General features: G+C 41.7%; 3 protein-coding genes across 3 annotated transcripts; 1 reads left to right on the top strand and 2 right to left on the bottom strand.

Annotated features, from left to right (window-relative positions):
- Nucleotides 1-269: 269 nt before the first annotated feature.
- Nucleotides 270-1358, bottom strand: LOC116663394 (olfactory receptor 1J4-like). Its single transcript, XM_032479156.1, has one exon. It carries the CDS (start codon nucleotides 1206-1208, stop codon nucleotides 270-272), a length of 939 nt encoding a protein of 312 aa, XP_032335047.1. The 5' UTR covers nucleotides 1209-1358.
- A 5941-nt stretch (nucleotides 1359-7299) lies between these two features.
- On the bottom strand, nucleotides 7300-11836 carry LOC102506668 (olfactory receptor 50). The gene is given in 4 exon segments (XM_014562951.2): nucleotides 7300-7713; nucleotides 7716-7761; nucleotides 7763-8258; nucleotides 11746-11836. Coding segments are annotated over 4 exon segments (1047 nt in total).
- A 5813-nt stretch (nucleotides 11837-17649) lies between these two features.
- LOC102504433 (olfactory receptor 1L8) lies at nucleotides 17650-18676 on the top strand. The gene has a single exon (XM_006189106.2). The coding sequence runs from the start codon at nucleotides 17650-17652 to the stop codon at nucleotides 18580-18582; it is 933 nt and encodes a 310-aa protein (XP_006189168.2). The 3' UTR covers nucleotides 18583-18676.
- The last annotated feature ends 4846 nt before the right edge of the window (nucleotides 18677-23522 follow it).

Genomic DNA, 23522 nt, shown 5'->3' with positions numbered 1-23522 from the left:
TCTGAAGGAGAAAAAGACAAATCCACAATTATAATTGTGTGACATGTCTCACATAATATTTTTTTATGTATTTTATGAGATGATGAACAAGCAGAAAAAAATTAAAGATAAAAGAATATTTAACAACCCAAGTAACACACTGGACCTAATTGACATTAACAACATTACACAAGACAGCAGAACACACATTCAGATTTTCCAACCATACAATAATTTTAGGAAATCTAGCTCACTGCGCTCATGACTGCAATTAGAGGATTTACTCATTGTCACTTCAAGAAGTTAGCCCTATTGACAACTATTTCTAGGGCCTGTTTTATATCTCTGTTCCTGAGGCTATAGATGAAAGGGTTCAGCATGGGAGTAACTACTGTATACATGACTGAAGCAATTACGTCTTTGTTATTGGAGTCCCATGATGAGGAGAAAAAGTAAACAAAAGCAAGTGTCCCATAGTATAAAGACACCACAAAGAGATGGGAGCCACAGGTGGAAAAAGCTTTAAAGAGTCTCTTAGTGGAGGGGACCCTCAGGATGGTAGTCCCTATACAAATGTATGAGGCTAAGATACTACTCAAAGGCAGGATGAACAGCGTTCCTCCCTCAGTGAAGATGACCAGCTCATTGAGGGAGATGTCTGAGCAGCTCAACTTGAGGAGCACAGTGAGGTCACAGAAGAAATGGGGGATGGTATTGTCAGCACAGAAGGACAGTTGGACCAAGAGGAGGGTGTGCAACAGGGCATGGATACAACAGAAGACCCAGGACCCAGCTACTAAGGAGATGCACAGCTCCTCCCTCATGATGGTGGTGTAGTGAAGTGGCTGACAGATGGCCACATACCTGTCATAGGCCATCACTGCAAGAAGGAAATTATCAAAACAACCAAAAAGTATGAAAAAATATATCTGTGAAATGCACCCTGCATAGGGGATGAATTTGTACTCAGTGTGCATGTCCATCAGCATCTTAGGGATGGTGACAGATGAAAAAGAGACGTCAGTGAAGGCCAAGTGGCTGAGGAAGAAGTACATGGGGGTGTGGAGGCGACAGTCCAGCCTGATGAGCAGGATGATGAGCAGGTTCCCCAGCACTGTGGTCAGGTACACGCCCAGGAACAGGGTGAAGACCACGCACCGCTGCTGTGGCCGGATGGGGAGCCCCAGGAGGAGAAACTCGGACACGCTGCTCTGGTTCCCCCTCCTCATGCCCTTCTTGTCTCTGGTGGGAATTGGGGAAAGTGGGAAATGTCAGTGAACATGCCATAGCATTATAGTAATGGCCTTTTTAGTGTGAAAATTCTTAATTTTAGCTACTTTTCTCTTTATTTCTCACAATTGTTGTTGTATGAATCAGTCTGCCCCATTCTGGCTCCAACAATAGATCAAATCCTCACGATAATCAAGTCTTTTTCCAAAGAAACCAAAGGAAATTTATTCTTTATTCAACAAATATTTATTGCAAAACAGCTCTGTCCCATACTGAGTATATAGTAGTGAACAAGAAATGAGAAGTCTCTGTGTTCAAGGAGTTTACATCTGTATAACAAGCCAGGTTCAAACCTCTATAATTTGCTGAGATCAAAATGGAAAAAGGGTACCAGTGGGGAGGGTATAGCTCAGTGGAAAAGCGCATGATTAGCATGTTCGAGGTCATGGGTTTGAACCCTAGTATATCCACTAAATAAATAGTAATAATAAATAAACCTAATTACCTCCCCCATAAAACAAAAAACACAAAAAATATTTTTTAAAGGGTACCAGGTAAGATGTATCAGTCATTTCCTCTTAAAACGGGTGTGAAACTACCTACATTGCGAAAGAATTACTGAAGCTTTGTCACAGAACTTCAGTGTAATTGGCTGTGTCAAATTCCCTGTTATCAAGTGTCCAATCCAGGCTTCCAAACCAACATTAATAATAGTACCAGGCATTATTCCAAGTGTTTAACATGCACTTTCAAATTAAATCCACATTAAAGCTCTAAAAATGAGATTATTATACTTATTTTGACTATAAGAAAACAAAATTGTGTATTATGTAAATGTGCAAAGATATAATTAAGTGTAGCAGATGGAATCACAACACTTGTCTGCCTCACCAAAATCCATGTCTTAAACTCCTCTGCATAGAAATTATACCCTCGCTGGTTAGAATATCCAGAGAAGCTGTATTATGTCCACTACCTTTGTCAAAAATGTTCTTAACTCCCTCTAAGAAAAATTTGCCACTCACATTTATTTGTCCATCATACAATTTACAAAGAACTTTTGCATACTTTAACTCCTCTCAAAGCAATAATTATACATTTAAGGATTGTTTGATACACAAGGCGACTATTATATCCTTATTTTATAGATGTGAAAACTGAGGGTAAAGAGATAAATGACTGACCTAAGGTCACTCAGCTTTTTGGTGGTGGGTTCCAGATTTAGTATTTCTTTGGAAGTTAGGTTGCAGGTGAGGATTACCAATGACATAACCCTGAAGAGGGAATCAAGACTGACACCGTCACTCAAGTATAGGTGCAGGACAGCAAGTCTCCCTCAGGGACGACGAACTTGCTCAGGGACACTGGTTATCTCAGTTCATGGCCACCAAGGAGGACAGAGACTTGACCGTTATGTGCAGGCGTGGCCGTTCACTGACATACACTGTGCGAGTCCTCACAGAGAAACCAGCAGAAAACAAGATGGTTGGAGCCAACTAGGAACCCTGATTCAGGTAGGGCCTGGTGAAGGAGGCAGCTGGGCCATGAGCCCTGGAGAGGTTTGATCTTGGCCTTGAAGTATGAGAGGGAGCCTTTGGATGGGCCTGTTGTCTCAGGCTTCTGCCTGTCCCATCCCAGACAATGGTGATAGAGGAGCCCCTAATACATAAACATGGGGTTTGGAGCAAGATAACAAAATACGTTCCTTTTACTGAGCACCAATTATGTGCTGAATACTTTGTATGTGTTGCCTCATTTAATCCTCCAAATAGGACTGTGAAGTAGGAATAGTTATTTCTTCTGTACCAGTGAGGAATCTGAACCTCAGAGAACTGAAGTCACTTCCTAAGATCACGGAAACATTTGAGGATCAGACTGAGGACTGGGCCCCAGTCTGACAGAGTGCAGACCTGGAGCTCACGTCCACGAGTACATGGCTGGTGGAAATGTATGTGAACCTGCCTGCCCAATGCAGTGATGTGGCCCCTGTAGAGAAAGACAGTTAAGGGAATATCTGGGTTCACAGGGGCAAACCTGAAGCCCCTAAAACCTGTACCTGAAACACACATTCACATGCACACTTAATGACTGATTTTTGAATTCTTACTATCTGTGATCTCTAAGACAGTGACTATGGCTTATGGCTCAGTTCCCCAAAGATTCATAAAGATAAATTCACAAATAATACACAAGCTGATACACACAAAATAATCCACATAACTACGCACAAACACTTGTATAATCTCAACACAAACATAAAACAACTAGCAGCACATACAGATCACACATCAGATGCATAAACATTAGACTCTGAACAGAGACTCACACATGCAAACACACATACAAAACAACTAAAGGCACAAGGTCACACACATCACACACAAATCATACAGGAAACATACCATTGTGCAGACACACCTCTTCATACTCAGGCGACACACGACATACATGGTCACACCCATACTGGCCTCATTGCAAAATGAGATGTTCTAGTCTCCACTGACCTACACCCAACGTAGGTAGAGGTGGTCGGTGAGTGAGGCACTTGGGCCCTATTCACTCGCAGGAACTACCCCATAAACATTACCTGCAAATTAAACAGAGCAAATACACTTATACACACACACACACACACACACGCACACACACACACACACACACACACACACACACAGAGAGAGAGAGACAAAACCCATGAAGAAAACATACATATATCCACATTATAGGAGCAAAGAAACGCCACACAGACCCACGTGGAGTGCATACGCAGACCTCTAGATGCAGAGACACGTCTTGCCCACCTAGAATTCCCAGCTCACGCTGACCTGTGCCACTCAGGGAGCTCAGGCACCTTCTAATCCAAGCAGTTTTCTGAGCCTTGAGCTTCTGTTGAGAACCCCATGAACTAAAAAGTAAGAAGAGCCCTCTCTGAGCCCATGACCTCCTGAGCTTTCTGTGACTGTCCTTGAGCGCCTGAGCCACAGGCAGGATACCATGTTATAAGCCTCAGAGAGGACACATAAAAAGTCCCTAAGCTCCTGGTTAAGGAAAGAATCAAAGTAGACTAATTGCCTCCAATGCCTTGGGGAGGAGCCTGTGTGGAGGCTGAGGGACTGAGCTGCTACAGTCACCTGAGAGGGTACCCCAGACTCAGGGCCACCCTGGGCTCCTCTCCACCTGCTCATAGTTCCAGGAGTGAGGATGGCTCAGTCATCCACAACTCCAATGCTGCCAGCCCACTGGGTCAGCCTCTCCCATCAGCACATTACAGTCCAGGAACAGAAAGTCTGGCTTCTGCAAACCCCCACACCGCTTACACTTGCTACCACGAGAGCGCAAATCTGGCTTTAACTCCACATCCTGCAGGTACCTTCTCTCCCTTGGGAGAGACTTCAGCGTTTTTAGAGGGAGGAGGTGGAGTCCTTGGGCTCAATGCTCAGAAGAAGCACTGGGCCTGGGCCATGCCGCTCATTAACTGTTGGCCCTCAGCACACTAAGTAGCCTCTCAGCCCTGTTTCATCAGCTGTGAGGTGCAGGTAACAACTGCATCGTCATCACGAAGTTATTACTGAGATTAAACGAGACGATTCACGCTAAAGCACACAATGAGTGCAAATAAATAACAGCTCTTGACACATTCTCTTTGTATCTTCCAAAAATAAACAATTATATATACATACATATACATATATATTACATCTAGAATTACATCTAGAATCATTGACATTGTTATGGAACTGATATGGAGTGAACGATTGAATTTATTGATTAATGAATTCTCTTGATCTTGGTAAGAACTTACTCCCTCCCTAAGAAAGAACTAAATTGTCCCCACAGAGTAACGATAAAATTATGTGATTCACATTTCAGTCAGCTAAGCTATCCACTTTTATCCCCACTTTGTCCAACATATGTGAACTGACATCTTCATTGGCTGGATGATTGCAGACTCCCTCAGTGCCAGAGAAAGCCCTCAGACAGAGCAAAAACGCAAGCACTTCACTAAGACGCTGTGAGCTTGCTGAAAACTGTCTAATGCCGCTTCCAATAACCCAAGCGGGACAAGGAGCTCCAGGGCGGGCATCAGCTACATTCCACACCATGTACTACCCACCTCTACCCGTGCCCCCACGCTGAGCCTGGAGGATGGGAGCCAGTCATACACTCTATAAACAGAATTTAAAAGGGTGCGTTAGTGGAACAAACTACAGTCTTTGCCACTACAGCTGATCCCAAGGCTATAACTGAAATTTATCATTACCTTCTTTTACCATCCATATTGACTTCCTTTATCCTCCTCCAACACTACCACCAGTCAAGATTGCTTCCCTGATGGAGACCCAGATCTTCATTCGTCAGAACTCTTGCTTATCCTGCTCTGTTTACGCATCATGTGACAGAGCTACAATTGCCTGTTTAATGTTATTACTGGTAGGGAAATCGCCTGTAGTTCTTCAAGATAATTAGGGTCGATTACTCCTGAACTCAGAGTAACTCCTTTCTTTGTCTCATGCCTTCCAGAATGAAGAACCTAAAATTGCCAGGCAGCCATCACACTTTGAGATCAGGGAACCACTCCTATGTTCTCTGTGCAAGCACCCCTCCACAACCAACGACCAAGGCTCCTAATCCCACAGTAAAGTTGCAGGGATGGGAAGTACCCATAACAGGAAAGGTCCATAGGGATACATCATAGACCTAAATGTAAAGCAAAAAACCTTTAAATTTCTAAAATATAAATGAGAGAAAAATCTAGATGACCTTGACTATGGCCATGACTTAGATACAACACCAAAGGCACCATCATGAAAGAAATTGTTGATAAGACAGACTTTATTAAAATTAAAATTTTCTGCCCTGTGAATAACAATGTCAAGAGAGTAAGAAGGCAAGCCACAGACTTGGAGAAAATATTTGCAAAAGACACATCTGATAAAGGACAGTTGTCCAAAATATACAAAGAACTCTTAAAGATTGAAAAAAAGCTTCTTCTGTATAGCACAGGGAACTATATTCAATATCTTGTAATAACATTTAATAAAAAAGAATATGAAAATGAATATTGATGTATATACATGACTGGGACATTGTGCTGTACATGAGAAACTGACACAATGTAACTGACTGTACTTCAATTTAAAAAAATTTTTTTTAACTCTTAAAACTCAACATTAAGAAAACAAACAACTGGCCTTAAAAATGCCCCCAATATTTTTTTCATTGAAGTAGAGTTGATTTACAATGTTGTGTTAGTTTCTAGTGTACAGCAAAGTGATTCCGTTTATATGTATGTATATATATTCTTTTTCAGTTTCTTTTCCATTATAACATATAGTTAAGAGATCGAATATAGTTCTCTGTGCTATATAGTAAGACCTGTTTTTTTAACCTATTTTATATATAGTAGTGTGTATCTGCTAATCCCAAACTCCTAATTTCTCCCTCCCCACTTTCTGCTCTGGTAAAGAGTTTTTTTCTATGTCTGTGAGTCTGTTTCTTTTTTGTAAATAAGTTCATGTGTATCATTTTTTAGATTCCATATATAAGTGATACCATATGATATTTTCTTTCTCTGTCTGACTTCACTTAGTATGATAATCTCTAGGTCCATCCCTGTTGGGGCAAATGGTATTGTTTCATTCTTTTTATGGCTAAGTAGTATTCCATTACCTATCTATCTATCGATCTATAAAAATATATATCTCACAACTTATTTACCCAGTCATTTGTCAATGGACATTTAGGTTGCTTCCCTGTCCTGGCTATTGTAAATAGTGCTGCTATGAACATTGGGGTGCATGTATCTTTTCAAATTAGAGGTTTCATCTTTTCTGGATATATATCTGCACTGGGATTGCTGGATCATATGGTAACTCTGTTGTTAGTTTTGTAAGGAATTTCCAGGCTGTTTTCCATAGTGGCTGTACCTGGGGTATGATTTTCACTGTGGTTCTGCCTATATGACAGGAACATACAAGGAAGAGCTGCAAATATTGTGGCCATTCTTGCAGTCTGCCACAATCACACAATTTTTCAAGACGATGTCTCTAGAAGCATCACTAGGAAAATTAAAAGCGTAACTGGCAACTGTTATTTGGCAAAAGTAATCCTATTCCTGTAAATTATCCCCAGAGCCAGTTTCATGTCTCTGTTCCTCAGGCTATAGGTAAAGGGGTTTAACATGGGTGTCACCACGGTGTACATAACTGAAGCAATTATGTCTTTGACTTTGGAATTGTTTGATGAAGGAAAGAAGTAACTCATTGCAAGAGTCCCATAGTACAAAAACACCACAAAGAGGTGGGAGCCACAGGTGGACAAGGCTTTGCAGATTCTCTTGATGGAGGGGACCCTCAGGATAGTGGCCCCAATGCAGATATAAGAGCCCAAAATAGCACTCATTGGAAGAAAGGCAATCATTCCACCCTCGATGAAGAGAACCAGCTCGTTGAGGGAGGTGTCTGAGCAGGTCAACTTCAAGAGGGCAGTGAGATCGCAGAAGAAGTGGGGGATGGTATTGTCAGCACAAAAAGACAGGCAGGACAGCAGGAGGGTGTGCAACAGGGCATGGACACACGAGAAGAACCAAGATCCAGCCACAAGTAAGATACACAGTCCCTCCCTCATGACGGTGGTGTAGTGAAGTGGCTGACAGACGGCCACATACCTGTCATAGGCCATCACTGCAAGAAGGAAATTGTCAAGACAAGCAAAAAGTATGAAAAAATATATCTGGGAAATGCACCCCACATAGGGGATGGATTTTTGCTGAGTCAGCATGTTCACCAGCATCTTTGGGACAGTGATAGATGAGAGGGAGATGTCAGAGAAGGCCAAGTGGCTGAGGAGGAAGTACATGGGGGTGTGGAGGCGAGAGTCCAGCCTGATGAGCAGGATGATGAGCAGGTTCCCCAGCACCGTGGTCAGGTACACGCCCAGGAACAGGGCGAAGACCACGCCCCGCTGCTGTGGCCGGATGGGGAGCCCCAGGAGGAGGAACTCGGACACGCTGCTCCGGTTCTCCCTCCTCATGCTCTTCTTAATCTCTGCTGGGGATACGGGGAGTAGAAAACATCAGAGACTGAGACATAGTGGTTATCATCACCATGTGTTCATTACAGCCATGTGCTTTTCTTTCCTGGAGACTGTGTCAAAACTCAGACAAACTGCACATTTGCTGTTGGAATTTTCTGTCTGCCCGACTCTGGTCACTGAATGCATCAGAATTCCAATGGCAAACAAGATTTTCCTTCAAAGGAGACCAGTGTAAATGTCTTCACTTATTCAACGGTCTTCCAGATGCTATTCTTGGCACTAGGAATAGAACAAAAAATAAAATATCCATCCCCCTGACTCTTGGAGTTTCCGTTCTATGAGTACATTGCAGAGTGCCAGCCAGGAGCTGGGGCTTCTTAGCCAAGAGGCTTAAATTGGATTCCAACCTCAACAATTTACTACCTGGGTGGCCTTGGGCACTTTTGCAGTGTACCTCAGTTCCTCCTCCATTTCCAGGTAAGAGATATTCTGCCAAAGTTCAGTAGGTGTTCTGTGTAAATTGATGGGTCTGTAGATGTAATTTTGGGTGTATTCATGGGAGGGCAGGAGCTATGTGTCCTTCTACTCCGCCATCTTAGCGCTTGGCACTCTCCTCTATAAAATGGAACGTTGAGGATTAAAGGAGTGAATACATGTGATACATTTAGGACAGTGCCCTGCACACAGTAGGTACTCAACAATGCTTGCTATTACTATAGCAGGATGTAGTAAGCAGATAAATCTGGCATCAAACTCCAGGAACTCAACAAAACAGAAGAGTGATATGGGCATTAGACAAGACCCAGTTGCTGGCCTGAAATATTTGTTAACCTCCTGGACTTTAACACTCCCTGGGAAACTGCAAAAGCCCAGACCATGGACCCTGGGATTTGATTCCCTGCTGGCAATGATCTCAGAGACATTTTTTCTTCTTCACTCCACCCAGCCCTCTTATTCTTCATCTCCCTCTCCCTCCCTTTCTCCCTTTTTCTCTCCTTTTTTTCTCTCTTCCTCCAATATAACATATACATACAGTGAGAGACTTGAGAATTTTCCCAGGGAACTTCCCAAAGACTTAAGAATTTGCTGATAATGTAGAATGTGGGATATCTAGTCAAATTTATAGTCGCCTGCTTAACTATGACTAATTCTCAAAATTTACCTTAGCATTGAAAATAGTTGCTATTTAATGAGCTCCTAACTAGGACATAGGCACTCATAAAGTTCAGTTTCAGCCTTAGGAAACTAAATCTCAGGGTGGTTACATAATTTGTCCAAAGATACAAAGGTGATACCTGATGCAGTCACAATTCTATATACGTCAGTATGATCAGAGATCCTACTCTTCGCCATTCACTGGCCCTGACTTTCATTTATTTGGCAGAAAATCCTGGGTCTGGTTTTGGGATTATTTCAAGATTTCAAAATTACTCCAGCCACCTGCTTGATTATCTACCAACTCATACTGAGATAAATGATGATCCTACATGTTATTATCCAAGTCAGGATACTTTTAAGAGTGAAAGGAGAAGTTATATAATAATTATAGCAGGATAGCAGGTCTACACCAAGACTTTCTTGGGCAAACCAGAATGTACAAGCACCTACTCGCGCTCCTTTTTCCAATTTGTACAGTACTTTTAGGTGCGTTTAATTACATTAATCAGTGAACATTTACCGAGTGCCTGTGAAGTAGACGTTCCAATGGTTAATTCTTTCACAGTATATTGTGGAAATAGGTATGAAGTTACATACTTGAGAACACGTAGTAGTTTTTGGATCCTGATTGTAAGACGAAGACTTCTGATAGCCTTTGCACTAGAGGCCTGGCAACACCTTCACTGGGAGTTAAATAAGATGTAGAGAGGGGACCCAGCGAGACCCCACCCCTCTAAGGCAGAGGCATCTGACTGAGGAGCCTCTTCAAGAACAGAGAGGAGCTCAGGCACGCAGTCCTCGGGGACCAGGAGGAAGGCAGTGACGTACACCTTCTGCTGATACTTGGCCGCCCGCTGGGATTTACTGGATCCAACTTCTCCTCAGAACAGCAAGCCTCTCTGGAGGGAGTCCAGATGTTGCGTGTCAGGTAGCAGCATCACAGGCAATGACTGGTTCAGGAGGAACAGAACGCCGATGCAAGCCACCCCCTGTGTGAGAGGTAGCTGGACACCGGAAGGAAGCAAGCAAGCTGTCAGTTGGAGCTTGACAGGAGCTCTTGGGATGTCTCCCCTGCACAAAATACTCTGCCCTGAACAGTCAAGAAATGATGAGCAAGCTGAGGCTCTCGTGCATTTAAAAATAATCGTGGTACTAGCATCCATTTAGTGCATGCTGATAACATGCCACATACTGAGTTAAATCACATCACATTTTACAGCTCGGGCTTCTGAGCCTTGCAGAGGCTAAGCCCAAGGTCATAAAGCTATGAAGTATCAGAAAAAGAGATGTGAATCAGGATGTGTGTGACCCAGAGTCACTTAACCACTCCCACGTTCCCAAGAGTAGAAATACGGCGTTGTTGAAAGCTGATGAAGAAAAGTGCCTCAGAGCACTGTGGGGGGCTTCAGATCCATGAACAAATGGCTTAAAAGTTGGGTTGACAAGGACCTTACTTGGAACTACCTATCTTTGTCTGAAATCAGAGGAGATATGATATAAGAGGAGACTAGCTGAAAGTCTATTTATCACACACACACACACACACACACAGCCTTATCATGGTTTTAGTTCCCTCTCTTCTATACTCGTTCTAGGTTAAAATAGAGTGTGAGTGTTTTATACATAAAAACACACATGTAGTCACTTTTGTGTAATAATTTCACACAAATTTACATACAACTGATAAATGAAACACACACAACACAACACGTAAACATTACACCTAGTCACTGAGACAAAGCACAACCCACGCAAAAAAGGACATCTTATACACACACAGATACGCAGACAGCCATGCAAACACAGCACACAAACACAAACCTAAACAGCATGTGCCTATACGCACACACATGCACGTGTGCACACACACACACACTACCAAGAAGATTTTTCCAGCTCTCCATAATCTGTCTTAGCCCTTCCTGCATGAAGAGAGTTGGTATGTGATTCAGTTACCCATTAAATACACTGGGTTGTACAAATGTAAAATCACACATGTGATACACATTTTTACAGAAACACACACATCTAGTGCCGAATGATGGTTCCCCATCTTCCTCTGACCTGTGAGGGTCCTTGGTGAGCTCAGACACCTGTGGTCAAGGCTGTTTCCTGAGCCTTCACTTTCTGTTCAAAAAACCGGTATCCAAGGAGCAAGAAGATCTCGTGACCTAAGCAGTCTTCTGAATGTTTCATGCCTGTTTTAGAGCAGCAGGGAAGTGGGCAAGATCTCCATTCACCAACAAGGTTAATACTGATGGGAAAACAACCCCGAGCTCTGATTAGCAAAGGAGCCTACCTGAGCTAATTACCCAATTTTTCGCCTTCCCCTTGAGAGGTAACCTGTGAAGGGACTCGAGGGGCTGAGCCACGAGTCCCAGGAGGAGGTGTCCTTGTTGTTGACGTTGAGGCCACAGAAAGCAGGAGTGACCATGGTCACGTTGGCCTCTGGAATAACCACAGCACGGAGCTGGCCTCTCCGTACATCACAGAACGGCCCAGACAAGGTCAAGCCCTTGCAGACCCCCACATCGCCAGCCCTGGCCTCCTTAGAGCACACGTTCCACTGCCACCTGGAGCGGGGGCTGAGGCTTGTTCAGAAAGTAGTGGAGTGGTGACATTGATCCCAAGGGCACTAGACACAGACTGACCTGAGATCAAGGCCAGCTCTGCTACTTACTCACCAGGTGCCCTAAGCAAGGGGCTTAAGCTCTGGGAGGTTCTGTTTCCTTAGATCTGGTAATAACACCTTGCTCATGTGGTTACTGTGAGGGTTAAATGAGATAGCGTGTTTTAAAGCACTAAACTCAGCCAGTTTCCTGAAAACCAGTTGGCCTTAAGGACTAGTATCTTAATCAATTTGCCAAAGGAAACATTCACTGTAATCACTGTGCCTGACACCATCCCTGTGTAACACACCAACCCACGTCTTCATTTAACTTTAAGTTATGATAGTAACTAACTATCATAGGCAGGCTGTGGATGGGAAATAGAAACCCAAGACTTTCGCTTTCCATGTTTTCCTTTTTTAAGTTTTTTAAATTTTTAAATTTTTAATTTGTGTGTAGGGGTGAGGGGAGGATTGGGTTTATTTACATTTATTTTAGTAGAGGTACTGGGAATTGAACCCAGGACTTTGTGCATGCTAAGCACATGCCCTACCACTGAACTATACCCACCTCTGCCATGTTTTACTTTGGAGAAGGGCTCTTCTTTCCTCTGTAGGTAAGACTGATGGAAGGATATGCCGTCATAGACCTCAGCTATGAGAATGACAATAGCAATGAGAATGACAGAGTCCAAGTGGCAAACCTAAACCATAAGAAGCCAAATGAATCCAATTTTATAGTGAGTAGGGTATCAGTCAGGGTTCTACAGAGAACAGAACCAATGGGAGGAAGATAGATGTATAGGTATTTACATATATACATATATATATATCCTATTATGTATAGACATACATTCATATGTGCATGTATATGTGTGTATATATACACACATATGTTTTATATATAATACATAGTTTGAAAAGATGCAATCTGGATATCATATAGAACATAACGCTGCTCCACTATATCAATGACACCATGGTAATTAGACCAGAAAACCAAGAAATTGCTAGCAAGTTGGAGCCTTAGCAAGACACACATAATTCTGAAGTTGGAAGAGAAACACTACGAAGATACAGGGAACTCTTTACATCAGTATTATTTTTAGGTCCAGTGATCTCGGAGAGGAATCAGAAAGCTATGCCTTGCTGTTCCAACCACTATAGCTTTATGATAGGTCTTGTTATCTGATAGTGAAAAGTCCTCCAGCTCAGTTTTTCTTGAATATTATTTTAAATATTTTAGATCTTTTGCATTTTTGTATGAATTTTGGAATCAACTTAATCTATGTTCATCAAATACATGCATTCATGCACACACATACACACACAGATTTTGACTGGCATTATGATGAATTTATAGATTAATTTGGGGAAACTGGCGTAACATTAAGTCTTTCAATCCACAAACATGGTATATGCCTCCCCTTTTCTGGGACTCTAACATTTTTCTCAGTGTTACTTTGTAGTTTTCACAGTAGGAATTTTGCAACATTCATTCCTAGGTACTTTGTATATCTTGATAATGTTGTAAATTGTCTTTTAAAATTCCATTTCCTGCTTGTTTCTGGTACGTAAAAATAAAATAGATTTTTACTATTAACTTTGTATACAATGACATAGCTAAATTCACTTATTAATTTTAGTAGTTTGAGTTAGATTATCTTTGGATTTTCTAGGCATACATTCACTTCACTTGTGAATAAAGAAAATGCTATTTCTTCCTTTCCAAAAAAAAAAAGAAAAAAGAAAAAAGGAAGAAAGCTATGGCTGCATAGAATTCCCTACACCCAGCTGATAGAGGACAGGAAAGCCTAGGTGTAGTTTATAGAAGGGTCAGCTCGCTGTGTAAGTGCAGGTCAAAATGAAGCATGATTACACTGGAGTTCATCAATGGTTGCCTTGTAGGATAGTCCTCGGCTTTAAGCTTTCTTTAGGGATGATCTCAGCTAAAAGAAACTGCTTCACCAAAGAGCATGTTCCCTTCCAGAGCAGCCTACGTCCAATAACCAACATGGTGGGTATAAAGATCTGTCTTCCTGGACATCCTGGCTCCAGAGCTCCCAACAGGGTCAGCTGAGACCTTCACTGGGACTTCGTCACAACCCAACTTGTCCCTGCACCCAATTCTTCTTCCTTCTTCTCCCTTCCACAGATGTTGATCCCAAGAGAACTCCCTAATAGGCATCCTGTATGTTAATCTCCATCTCAAAGTTGGCTTCCTAGAGAACCCATGCCCTATTCACTAAACACACACACACACACACACACACACACACACACACACACAAAATGTTCTATCACCTTTGATTACACACAGTTGAGGAAACTAAAGCATGTCCTGGAGACTTTGTGATAAGTTTAAAAGGCTCTGAAAACAGCCTCAGTCTTCCGAAGGAGGCCCCGGGAGTCCCCTGCCCCCTGAGGGCGGCTGCACGCACCTTTGCTGCCCATCGTGATTGCTGTACTTAGAGAGGTCACGGAGCAAACTCTCTTAAGGAGGCAGGCTGGAATAAGCACACCATAGCTCTCTCACCAGCAAGGACCTAGAGGCGGCCAGGAGGCCCAAGCCCAGACCCACGAGAAGCTAGCTGACAGGTTTCCCCAACCAAGAGAGTTCCTGCCACTGTGAGTCTGGGCATCTCTGCCTTCCACAGTTGGAAGCAGAGAAAAACAGAAAAATGGTGAGACAGACGTTGAGAAAAAGACAAGGAGGTGAGAGGGCATATCAAGAAAATGCTTCACTTCCTTTAGAATCTATGGCAATCTACTCTTTCCTCCTTCCTTGCAACTCTTCTTGCTTTTTTACTGGCTAGAAGGTCAAAAAGATCATCTCTGACTGATAGGTGAACTTAACCAATTTGGTTCAGGACGGGAGAACAGATTTTTTTTGTTTAACTGGGAAAGGTGAAAATATATCTGGGTGTGGAAAGTGAGCATTAGTACACTGACTACCCACCTGATCATCCGCCTCAATCAGGTACTTACTTCAGACTCAAAATTCAGTTTTTGAATTTGATTCGGTTCCACGAATCACACGGATAAAGTATATCACAGAGTTCAGCCTACCATTTAAGTCTAACTTTGTATTTTGCGACCACCCTATTTGATCCCTGGGCCAAGGTATCCCATTGTTGTTGGGGAAGCAGATCCTCAATAAGAGGACTTCCAGAATTATCCCCTCAGATTCTCACTTTTGAAAATTCCTTCCATTTTCTTAAGTACTCGGCATGGATGAGATGCCGGAAATCTAACCTGCCTTGATCACTTTGAGTCCCCAGGCATCCCCATCGTGAATACTTTTTTTTTTTTTTTTCTGTAGTATATTTTACAAACCACACTTATACCTGATACTTCTTTAGCTCTTCAGGGCCCCTGAGATCACTCAGTGAGCAAGTAATGAATTTCAGGCACAAGTTTCCACTTTCTTCTTCCAAGTTCAGTGCACTTCCTACTAAACCCTCAACCCCATAAAAACATAATGTCCCAGACATCAAAGTCCAAATTCTCCCTTATTGTTGCCAATGAATCATGGATATTAAAATTCTCAAATTCTACAATCTGCTCAGCATAGAAAATAGGTTTCCTTTTGTAACAACAGAAGTCTGTTCTTAATGAGGAATGAAAAACATTTAAGGGAAAAAATGTGTGTGTGTGTGTGTGTCTGTGTTAAAATAGAAAATGGTCAAATTGGGAAAAAATAGATCTTATACATGATTGTTTCATAGATACTTTTATAACTTTACAAAAATATGAGAAAATGCATCATAGTTAAATCTTGAGATTTAGAATTAGTGTGGTATTTGAATCTCGTTTCTGCTGTTTACTTGATGTGTGACTTTAGCAAATTATTTTAAATCTATATCTGTTTCATCATCAGAAAAAAAGCAATAATAATAGCTTATGCCTCATAAGGTTGTTGTAAGAATGAAACAAAATTCTACTTGCATGTGGTAAGTGCTTAATTACTGATTCACTCTCAGATTATTCAAAGTATGAACCATACACCACCTAAAAAAGCATTGTAGATTCATAATAAGATGAATTTGACCATTAGAAAATTAGAGTGTGAGAACTAGGGTCATTTCAATATTTAGATTCGTTACTTTTGAGAACATGTCCAAAAACCTGGTTGGAGAGAAATTCATTGGCAATAATAATGACAGGGAGAAGACAGTGGCATCAAATGTTTTCTCTGTCCCTGAACCATTCTAAGTGCTTTAAACACATGATATCACGAAAAACTCATAAAACTCATAAATGGTAAATATTAGTATACCCTATTTACAGATGAGGAAACTGAAGTTTAAAAATATTTAATAACTTGCTTGATGTTAACCAGCTGGAAAGTAAGCATTTAATTGTTGTGTGAATAAATGAATGATGATTCCTTGAATTGCTCTTTCAAAATGCCTATCCAGTCTCATTGTCTGGATGAATGATGTAGAACACTTTGTGGCCATGAGGATGTTTGAATCCACGTTGTTCATGGTAGCAAAGGCTTAGGGGACAACTAGGGACATGAATATTAAGTCATGTGCTGCTGGAATATGATGGAAAAAGTCAAAAGTAAAGAACCAGAACAGAGATCGATATCAAAAAAAATGTATATAAAGAGAAAAAACAAGAATGAGATATATGCCAAAGAATTACTGAGGTAAATGGAAGAAAAGCTCACATAAAGAAGGCAATAATATATATATATTTCAAGGATATATACATCGGTAAATAAACAAATGGATGATGGCACTGAAGGACGTATGCTTGCTTAATGGTTGGGTGCCCAAGATGTGGGAACATGATTAGGTTTAAGCAATTAGAGGAAAAATCAGACAAAAGTAAATTTAAAACTTAAGATTTGTATGGATTGATAGTATAATTTGAAGTTCACTAAGAAGTGTAAGCTTTGAAATAAATGCCTCCGAAGATAAAATAACCACAACAGTAACACTTCGTTGGCCTTGGTTCATTATTCCTTTGATTTCCCTGTTTATTATTTTATTGAGCTCCTCTTTTTGGCAAGGAGGTTTAGAGATATATTAGGAATCCATCATTGAAAATTCATTTTGATATAGAGAGAACAATAAAACTACCTTATCTAAAATAAATAAATCCCTCCTTACTTCTCTAAGTCAATATCCCCTTATGTGACTTTATTTCTCTTTATAAAATGTCAAACTATCTGATAGATAGATGACAGATAGATGACAGATAGATCGATCAATCGATCCTCCATTAGAAGGTAAGATGCACAAACAGGTCTTTCTATGGTATATTCACAACTGTGTCCCCACTCCCAGAAGAATATTTTTCACAGACTAGGTGCTCAATAAAAAATTGTTTCTAAAGTTTAATGTTAAACTGAATCAGGAAGGTTCGATTCTGTTCCTCAAAGAAAATTCTTCCTCTTGAGATCACGCTATCAATACAAGAAGCTTGTGAAATCTTAGAGTCGGGAAGGAAGGGCAGCATCAAGGACCACAAAGCTGACAAGTCGCCTGTGTGGTAGCTAATCATGACCCTGTGGGTGGACAGGAAAGATAGGGAAGAAACATAGACTTACTGGTTTGTTTGTGGTTACAATTATGAGAGAAAGATGTGTGTTAAATTGTAGGATCACCTCTATCTTAGCTGACTCCATGGAAGAAATCAACCAGACTAGCAGCGTCTCTGAGTTCATCCTCCTGGGACTCTCCTCCCGGCCTGAGGACCAGAAGCCTCTCTTTATCCTCTTCCTCACCATGTACCTGGTCACCATAACAGGGAATCTGCTCATCATCCTGGCCATCTGCTCTGACCCCCACCTCCAGACCCCCATGTATTTCTTCTTGAGTTTCCTGTCGTTCACTGACATTTGCTTCATAACAACCATTGTCCCCAGGATGCTGGTCAACTTCCTGTCGGAGAAGAAGACCATCTCCTATGCTGGGTGTCTGACCCAGATGTATTTTATATATGTTTTGGGCAACACTGACAGCTGCCTTCTAGCAGTCATGGCCTTTGACCGCTATGTGGCCATCTGTGACCCCTTCCACTATGTCACCGTCATGAGCCACCACCGCTGTGTCCTCCTGGTGGCCTTCTCCTGCTCATTGCCTCACCTCCACTCACTCCTACACACACTTCTGCTGAATCAGCTCACTTTCTGCAACTCCAGTGTCATCCACCACTTTCTCTGTGACATCAACCCTCTGCTGAAATCATCCTGCTCCTCCACATTTGTCAACAATATCACAATAAAGACAGAAGGACTGGTTGTTTTGGTGACTCCATTTCTATGCATTGTTTTTTCGTATATACGAATCCTCATTACGGTTCTCAAGATTCCCTCAGCTGCTGGGAAACACAAAGCCTTCTCCACTTGTGGTTCCCATTTTACTGTGGTGATCCTGTTTTACGGAAGCGTCTTTTATGTCTATTTAAAGCCCTTGTCCAGCTACACTGTTAGGGACCGCGTGGCAACAATTGTCTACACAGTTCTGTCCTCTATGCTCAACCCTTTCATCTACAGCCTGAGAAACAAAGACATAAAGAGGAGCCTGGGGAAGCTGATGGGCAGGAGGATGTCCTAGCCAGAACCTCTGTGGGCATGTTCACGAGTTCATGTCTCTTCTGGACCCTGTTTCTGCTGGTTCCTGATACACACAATAAACTCTTGTAAGTCAGCAGGTTATCACTCATATGTGTCATGGATCTTGGGTTGTATCCACTTTTTTACACATGCAACTATCAACCATTGGAACTTTATTATGATTCCGTAATCAGCTTCCCACCTTCCTCTTCTCCAGAAAACCACTTCATTTTCATTCGCTCTCAATGCTGTTGAAACTTTTGTTTTCCACAAAATTTCCTAGAAATAATTTAAATCTGATTAATGACTTTTGATTCCCTTCATAGCCTTCTGATTTTAATGAAATTTCTGGATGAACTAGCTTTTTGAAAGTCATCCCAGTGATTTAGAAAAAGAGAGAGGCAGAGAGACAGAGACAGTGACAGAAAGACTGAAACTCCTATAAAATTGAAATGTCCACCAGACAAGGAATGCGTCTGGTCCCACAAGTATGCAGGGATCCCATTGACTCTTCCTTCTTCCCTATCTCTAACAGAAGAATGTTCTGGGCTCTGTAATGAGCAAAAGCCCAACTCTTAGTCCTGCTTAGCAAGTGACTTAGTAGTTCAGCACACAACTGCCCCGATGATCAGGCCAGTGTTCCCAGGGGCCGAGTTGCCTCTGGGTCTCTACCCTGGTCATCTGGCATTTGTGCCTCAAAGGCATTGGCTCCTCTTGTCCCCTCTCTTAGCTTCAGTTCACCTTAGAGAGTCCCCTATTTCCACCATCACTGCCCTTCAAAAACCTGTCTGCCTCCCAATGAAAGATTTACTGTCTGTCCTTAGATTTATTCTCAGCAGCTTTTGAAGAGGTGTTAAAACTCATATGTGAATGCTGAAGGCAGATGAAACTAAGAGCTTCCAGAGACAGACGGAGCCATACTGGGCTCCTCTGGGAAGTAAAGAGTCATCCAGGGCTTCAGGCAAGGAATTTTATTCTGCTCACTTTTGTTTTCATCCTTCATTCTCTATTATTCATGCAGTGGTTTTAGGTTTTATATCTTAGTATTTTATCATTGACTCTCCTACATCACTCCCAGAGCTATTACTCAGCAGGTCTCATGTGGGGCCTGTGAATCTGCATTTAACAAGCACCGCCCCCACCCTGACCCCTAGAGAAAACTAACTTGGCCTTTATGTGAGAAGCTGCCTGTCTGAAAATTTCTGATCCCTCTACGTCCCATTGTTTGTATTTCTTGAACTCGTGCCTTTAGTAATATTATACCAAGTGTATAAAGCTATGTATATACAGACACTCACTGGTTGCATCATTGCTTGTAATAGAAAAAAAATTAGTAACAGCTTAAATGCCCATCAATAAGGAAATAGATAATTAGTGGTTCAATTTTTCCATAGAAAGAAATAATACATAATAGTTACAAATGATGAGGTGTATCTCTATCGCTGACCTGAAACATTATTATGAATAAAGAGCAAAATGTTTAAGAATAACTCTATTAGGGCTCATATATATATGAATGTGTATGTATATATGATGAAAATATACAAGTGTGTGTGTATCTGGTGAAATTATAGACCCAGAAAGAAAATCTCCCATTTAAAATGGTTAATTCTAGGAAAGAACCCTGGAATAGGGAAGGAGATAAAGTTTGCTTTTCAGTGTGTGCTTATCTGTACTCTCTGAATTTGTTAAAAGACATATTTTTTGTACAATTAAAATTACTAATTACTAAGGAAAGTGAACTACAATCTATTGCTCTGTTGCTCATCACCACTGAGTTTTGTTTTGTTGAAACAGCAATAATATCATATCACGATAGGAAAGAAGTGATATGAAGGAGGTCAGATCAGCAAAGAGACCCTCCATGGAATGTCCTAATTCTCATTTTGGAGAGGAACTAGATAAAGAGGAAACACTCCACACATGAAGAAATCTCACCTCTACACATGTAGAGTTATCCTTTATCACTATCAGCGCTTTGGCTTCAGAAGAGAAAATCCTGATCTAAATACTTTTCTCCAAGACCATTTCTCCAATACTTTTCTCTCATGGCCATGGACCTATGACTATGTCCCTTGAGTCAGTCTGAGTGAGATCTAAGAATTTTCACTTCTAACAAGTCCTCAGGTGATGCTGATTTTGAAACAATACTTTGAGAATCACTAGCCACACAATAGGCCTTTGGTAATGAATGCAATGAGGATATTGGTGAAGGTCTAGACAAACAGTACAACTGCCGCAAGACAGAGAGCCCAGAAGCATACCCACACACTGTTCTACACCTGACTTATGAATGAGGCATGGAAGAGCCTCTTTTCAGAAACGGAATTAAGACAGTTGGAAATCCACATGGAAAAATGAAATTGGATTCCTACCGCTCACCGTCAGCAAAAATTAACTCCTGATGAATCACAAACTTACATATGAAAACCAAAAACCACTCGTTTTTAGAAAATAATATAGGAGAATTTCTTTGTCTCCTTAAGATAGGAAAATATTTCTAAAACAAGAAACAGATAGAAGACACTAACCATAAAAGAAAACAGTAAATTGGACTGTGTTAAAATTAAATACTTCTGTTTTATTTATCAAAAAGCATCATAGAAGAAAAAGACAAATAATAGAACAGTAAAAGATATTTGAAATTCATAAAACCAACAAAAAACACTCAGATTAAGAGTACATAAAGATCCTTAGGAATAGTAAGAAAAAACAGACAAAGCCAGAGGTGGAGAGGGAAGGAGGACTATGAAAAAGAATTGAATAAACATTTCACAAAAGACAAGGAAATCCAAATGACCAATAATCACATGAAAAGATGCTGAGTTTCATTCATAACCAGAGGAATTCAAATTAAATCACAGTGGAAAGCCACTGCACACCCAGCAGATAGACAAAAATTAGAATTCTGAGGATAAATATTAAGGGTTTGAGAAAATGTGGAGCCACAGAAAATTATGCTGCTAGTGGGAATATAAATTGATACAATCAACTTGAAAAATAATTTGTTAATAAATAGTACAGGTAAATATACCTATATTTCATAAATTCCACTCCTGGGTATATATTCCAGAGAAACACATGGACATGTACAACAAGAGATATGTCTAAACATTACATCAGGGGCTAAACTTATGAAGCCCCAAACTGGAAGTAACCTAAACTGTCATCTATGGTAGGATGGATAAATTCATTTTATGAAGTATGGTATATTCATACTATACAGAGAAGGAGGGTAGGGCTTACAGCCACCAGTGCTCAGATATTGGCAGACTACGTTCCTCTTTGCAGCTGCACCCAAAGCAGAGATTCCAGCCGGTGACTCTGCCCATCTGCAGAGCCTAGCTAGGGGACTGGTGGGCAGTTCTGCCTGATGAGGGTCATCAGCCAGTGAGTCTTCGTGGTACCAGTGCCTGTTCTATAGGCCTAACCAAGCTGTTAAGGAAATGTGAAGCCCTGCCCACTGCTGAAGACAGCCTGCAGCCTCGCTGGACCAAGAACTTGGGCAGCTGTTCAGCCTATGCAACAGCTGTGCTTGTGCAGGGAACCAGATCTGTAGTCCTGCCCAAGTGTTAAGTACAGTAATCCTGGATAGCCTCAGAACCCAGCCCACAGCCCCTCCCTGAAGTAGAGCCCAGCCTATGGCCTCGTCCCATTGCTGGACACAGCCTATGGCCTCATCCAAACAGGGAACCCAGCCAGCGTGCCAGCCCAATCACAGAGCATACTCTGTGGCTCCACCAATGAGGAAGTCCAGACAGAAACCACGCCTGCCAGCAGAGCACAAACTCTAGCCCCACCCAACTGCAGGATACAGCTTGAGGCACCTCCCAACAAAAGAGCCTGGTCAGAGACCTTTCCCAACAGCAGAGCAAGCCAGTGGCCTGCCTGATCATGAAGCCCGTACTGCAGGCCTGCCCACCTTTGGGAATCAGTCTGCATCCCCGCCTGACTGTAAAACACAGTCTGAGGACTTAATCTCACCAGGAAGCCCTGCCTGTGGCCTTGCCTGAACTCAGAATCCAGCCAGAGGTACTATCCCATCAGGGATCAGAGCCTGATACTCCACCTGGCCAGGAGTGAATGTGAGGACAGTCCGTAGCCTTACCCAATCAAGGAGTCCCACCAGTGGCACCACCCACCAAGGAACACAGCTGGCAGTCCTACCTGATTCAGAGCTCAGCCAGCAGAACCACCCTGACCTCAGAGCACAGGCTATGGCCTCACCCGAATAGGGGCCCTGACAGCAAGCCCTGCCTGCCCAAGGACACCACCACTGACCTATCCAAGACCCCAGGCTGAGGTGGCTGGTGAAGGACTGTGACCAGAAGATAATCTGTAAAGTCTAGAAGGGGAGATTACTAACTCAAATGCACAGATATCAACATGGAATCAAGGATCATAAAGAATCCAATAAACGTGACATCATCAAAGGAAACTAATAAAGCTCCAATAATTGACCCTAAAGAAATGGAGATCAATAAACTGTCTGATGAAGAATTCAGAATAATCCTCTTAAAGAAGTTTAGTGAGCAAGAACACACAACTACTAAACCAAACTGGGAAAACAATGCATGAGCAATCTGAATTCAGTAATACACTAAAAGGATCATACACCGTGATCAAGTCGGATTTATCCCTTTGATGCAAGGATGGTTCAACATATGCAGGTCAATAAATATGTTACACCACAGTAATAGAACAGATAAAAATCATATGATTTTTTTCAATAGATGCTTTTTCTGCATACAATATCCCTACATGATAAAAACTTCAACAAATAGTTGAGGAACAAACCACAACATAATAAAGACCGTATATGACAAACCCACAGCTAACATCATACTTACTGGTGAAAGGTTTTCCTCTAAGGTTAGGAATAAGACAAGGATGCCCATTCTCATTACTCGTATTTAATGTAGTACTGAAAGTCCTAGGCAG

The sequence above is a fragment of the Camelus ferus genome, chromosome 4 (assembly GCF_009834535.1).
Source record: "Camelus ferus isolate YT-003-E chromosome 4, BCGSAC_Cfer_1.0, whole genome shotgun sequence".
Lineage (NCBI taxonomy): Eukaryota > Metazoa > Chordata > Mammalia > Artiodactyla > Camelidae > Camelus > Camelus ferus.
The sequence above is the reverse complement of the archived record's forward strand: the minus strand, read 5'-3'. Positions and strand labels throughout refer to the sequence as shown.

What these genes read in the sequence shown, in the direction of transcription:
- LOC116663394 (XM_032479156.1), bottom strand. Translation starts at nt 1,208, where the DNA reads ATGAGGAGGGGGAACCAGAGCAGCGTGTCCGAGTTTCTCCTCCTGGGG.
- LOC102504433 (XM_006189106.2), top strand. Translation starts at nt 17,650, where the DNA reads ATGGAAGAAATCAACCAGACTAGCAGCGTCTCTGAGTTCATCCTCCTG.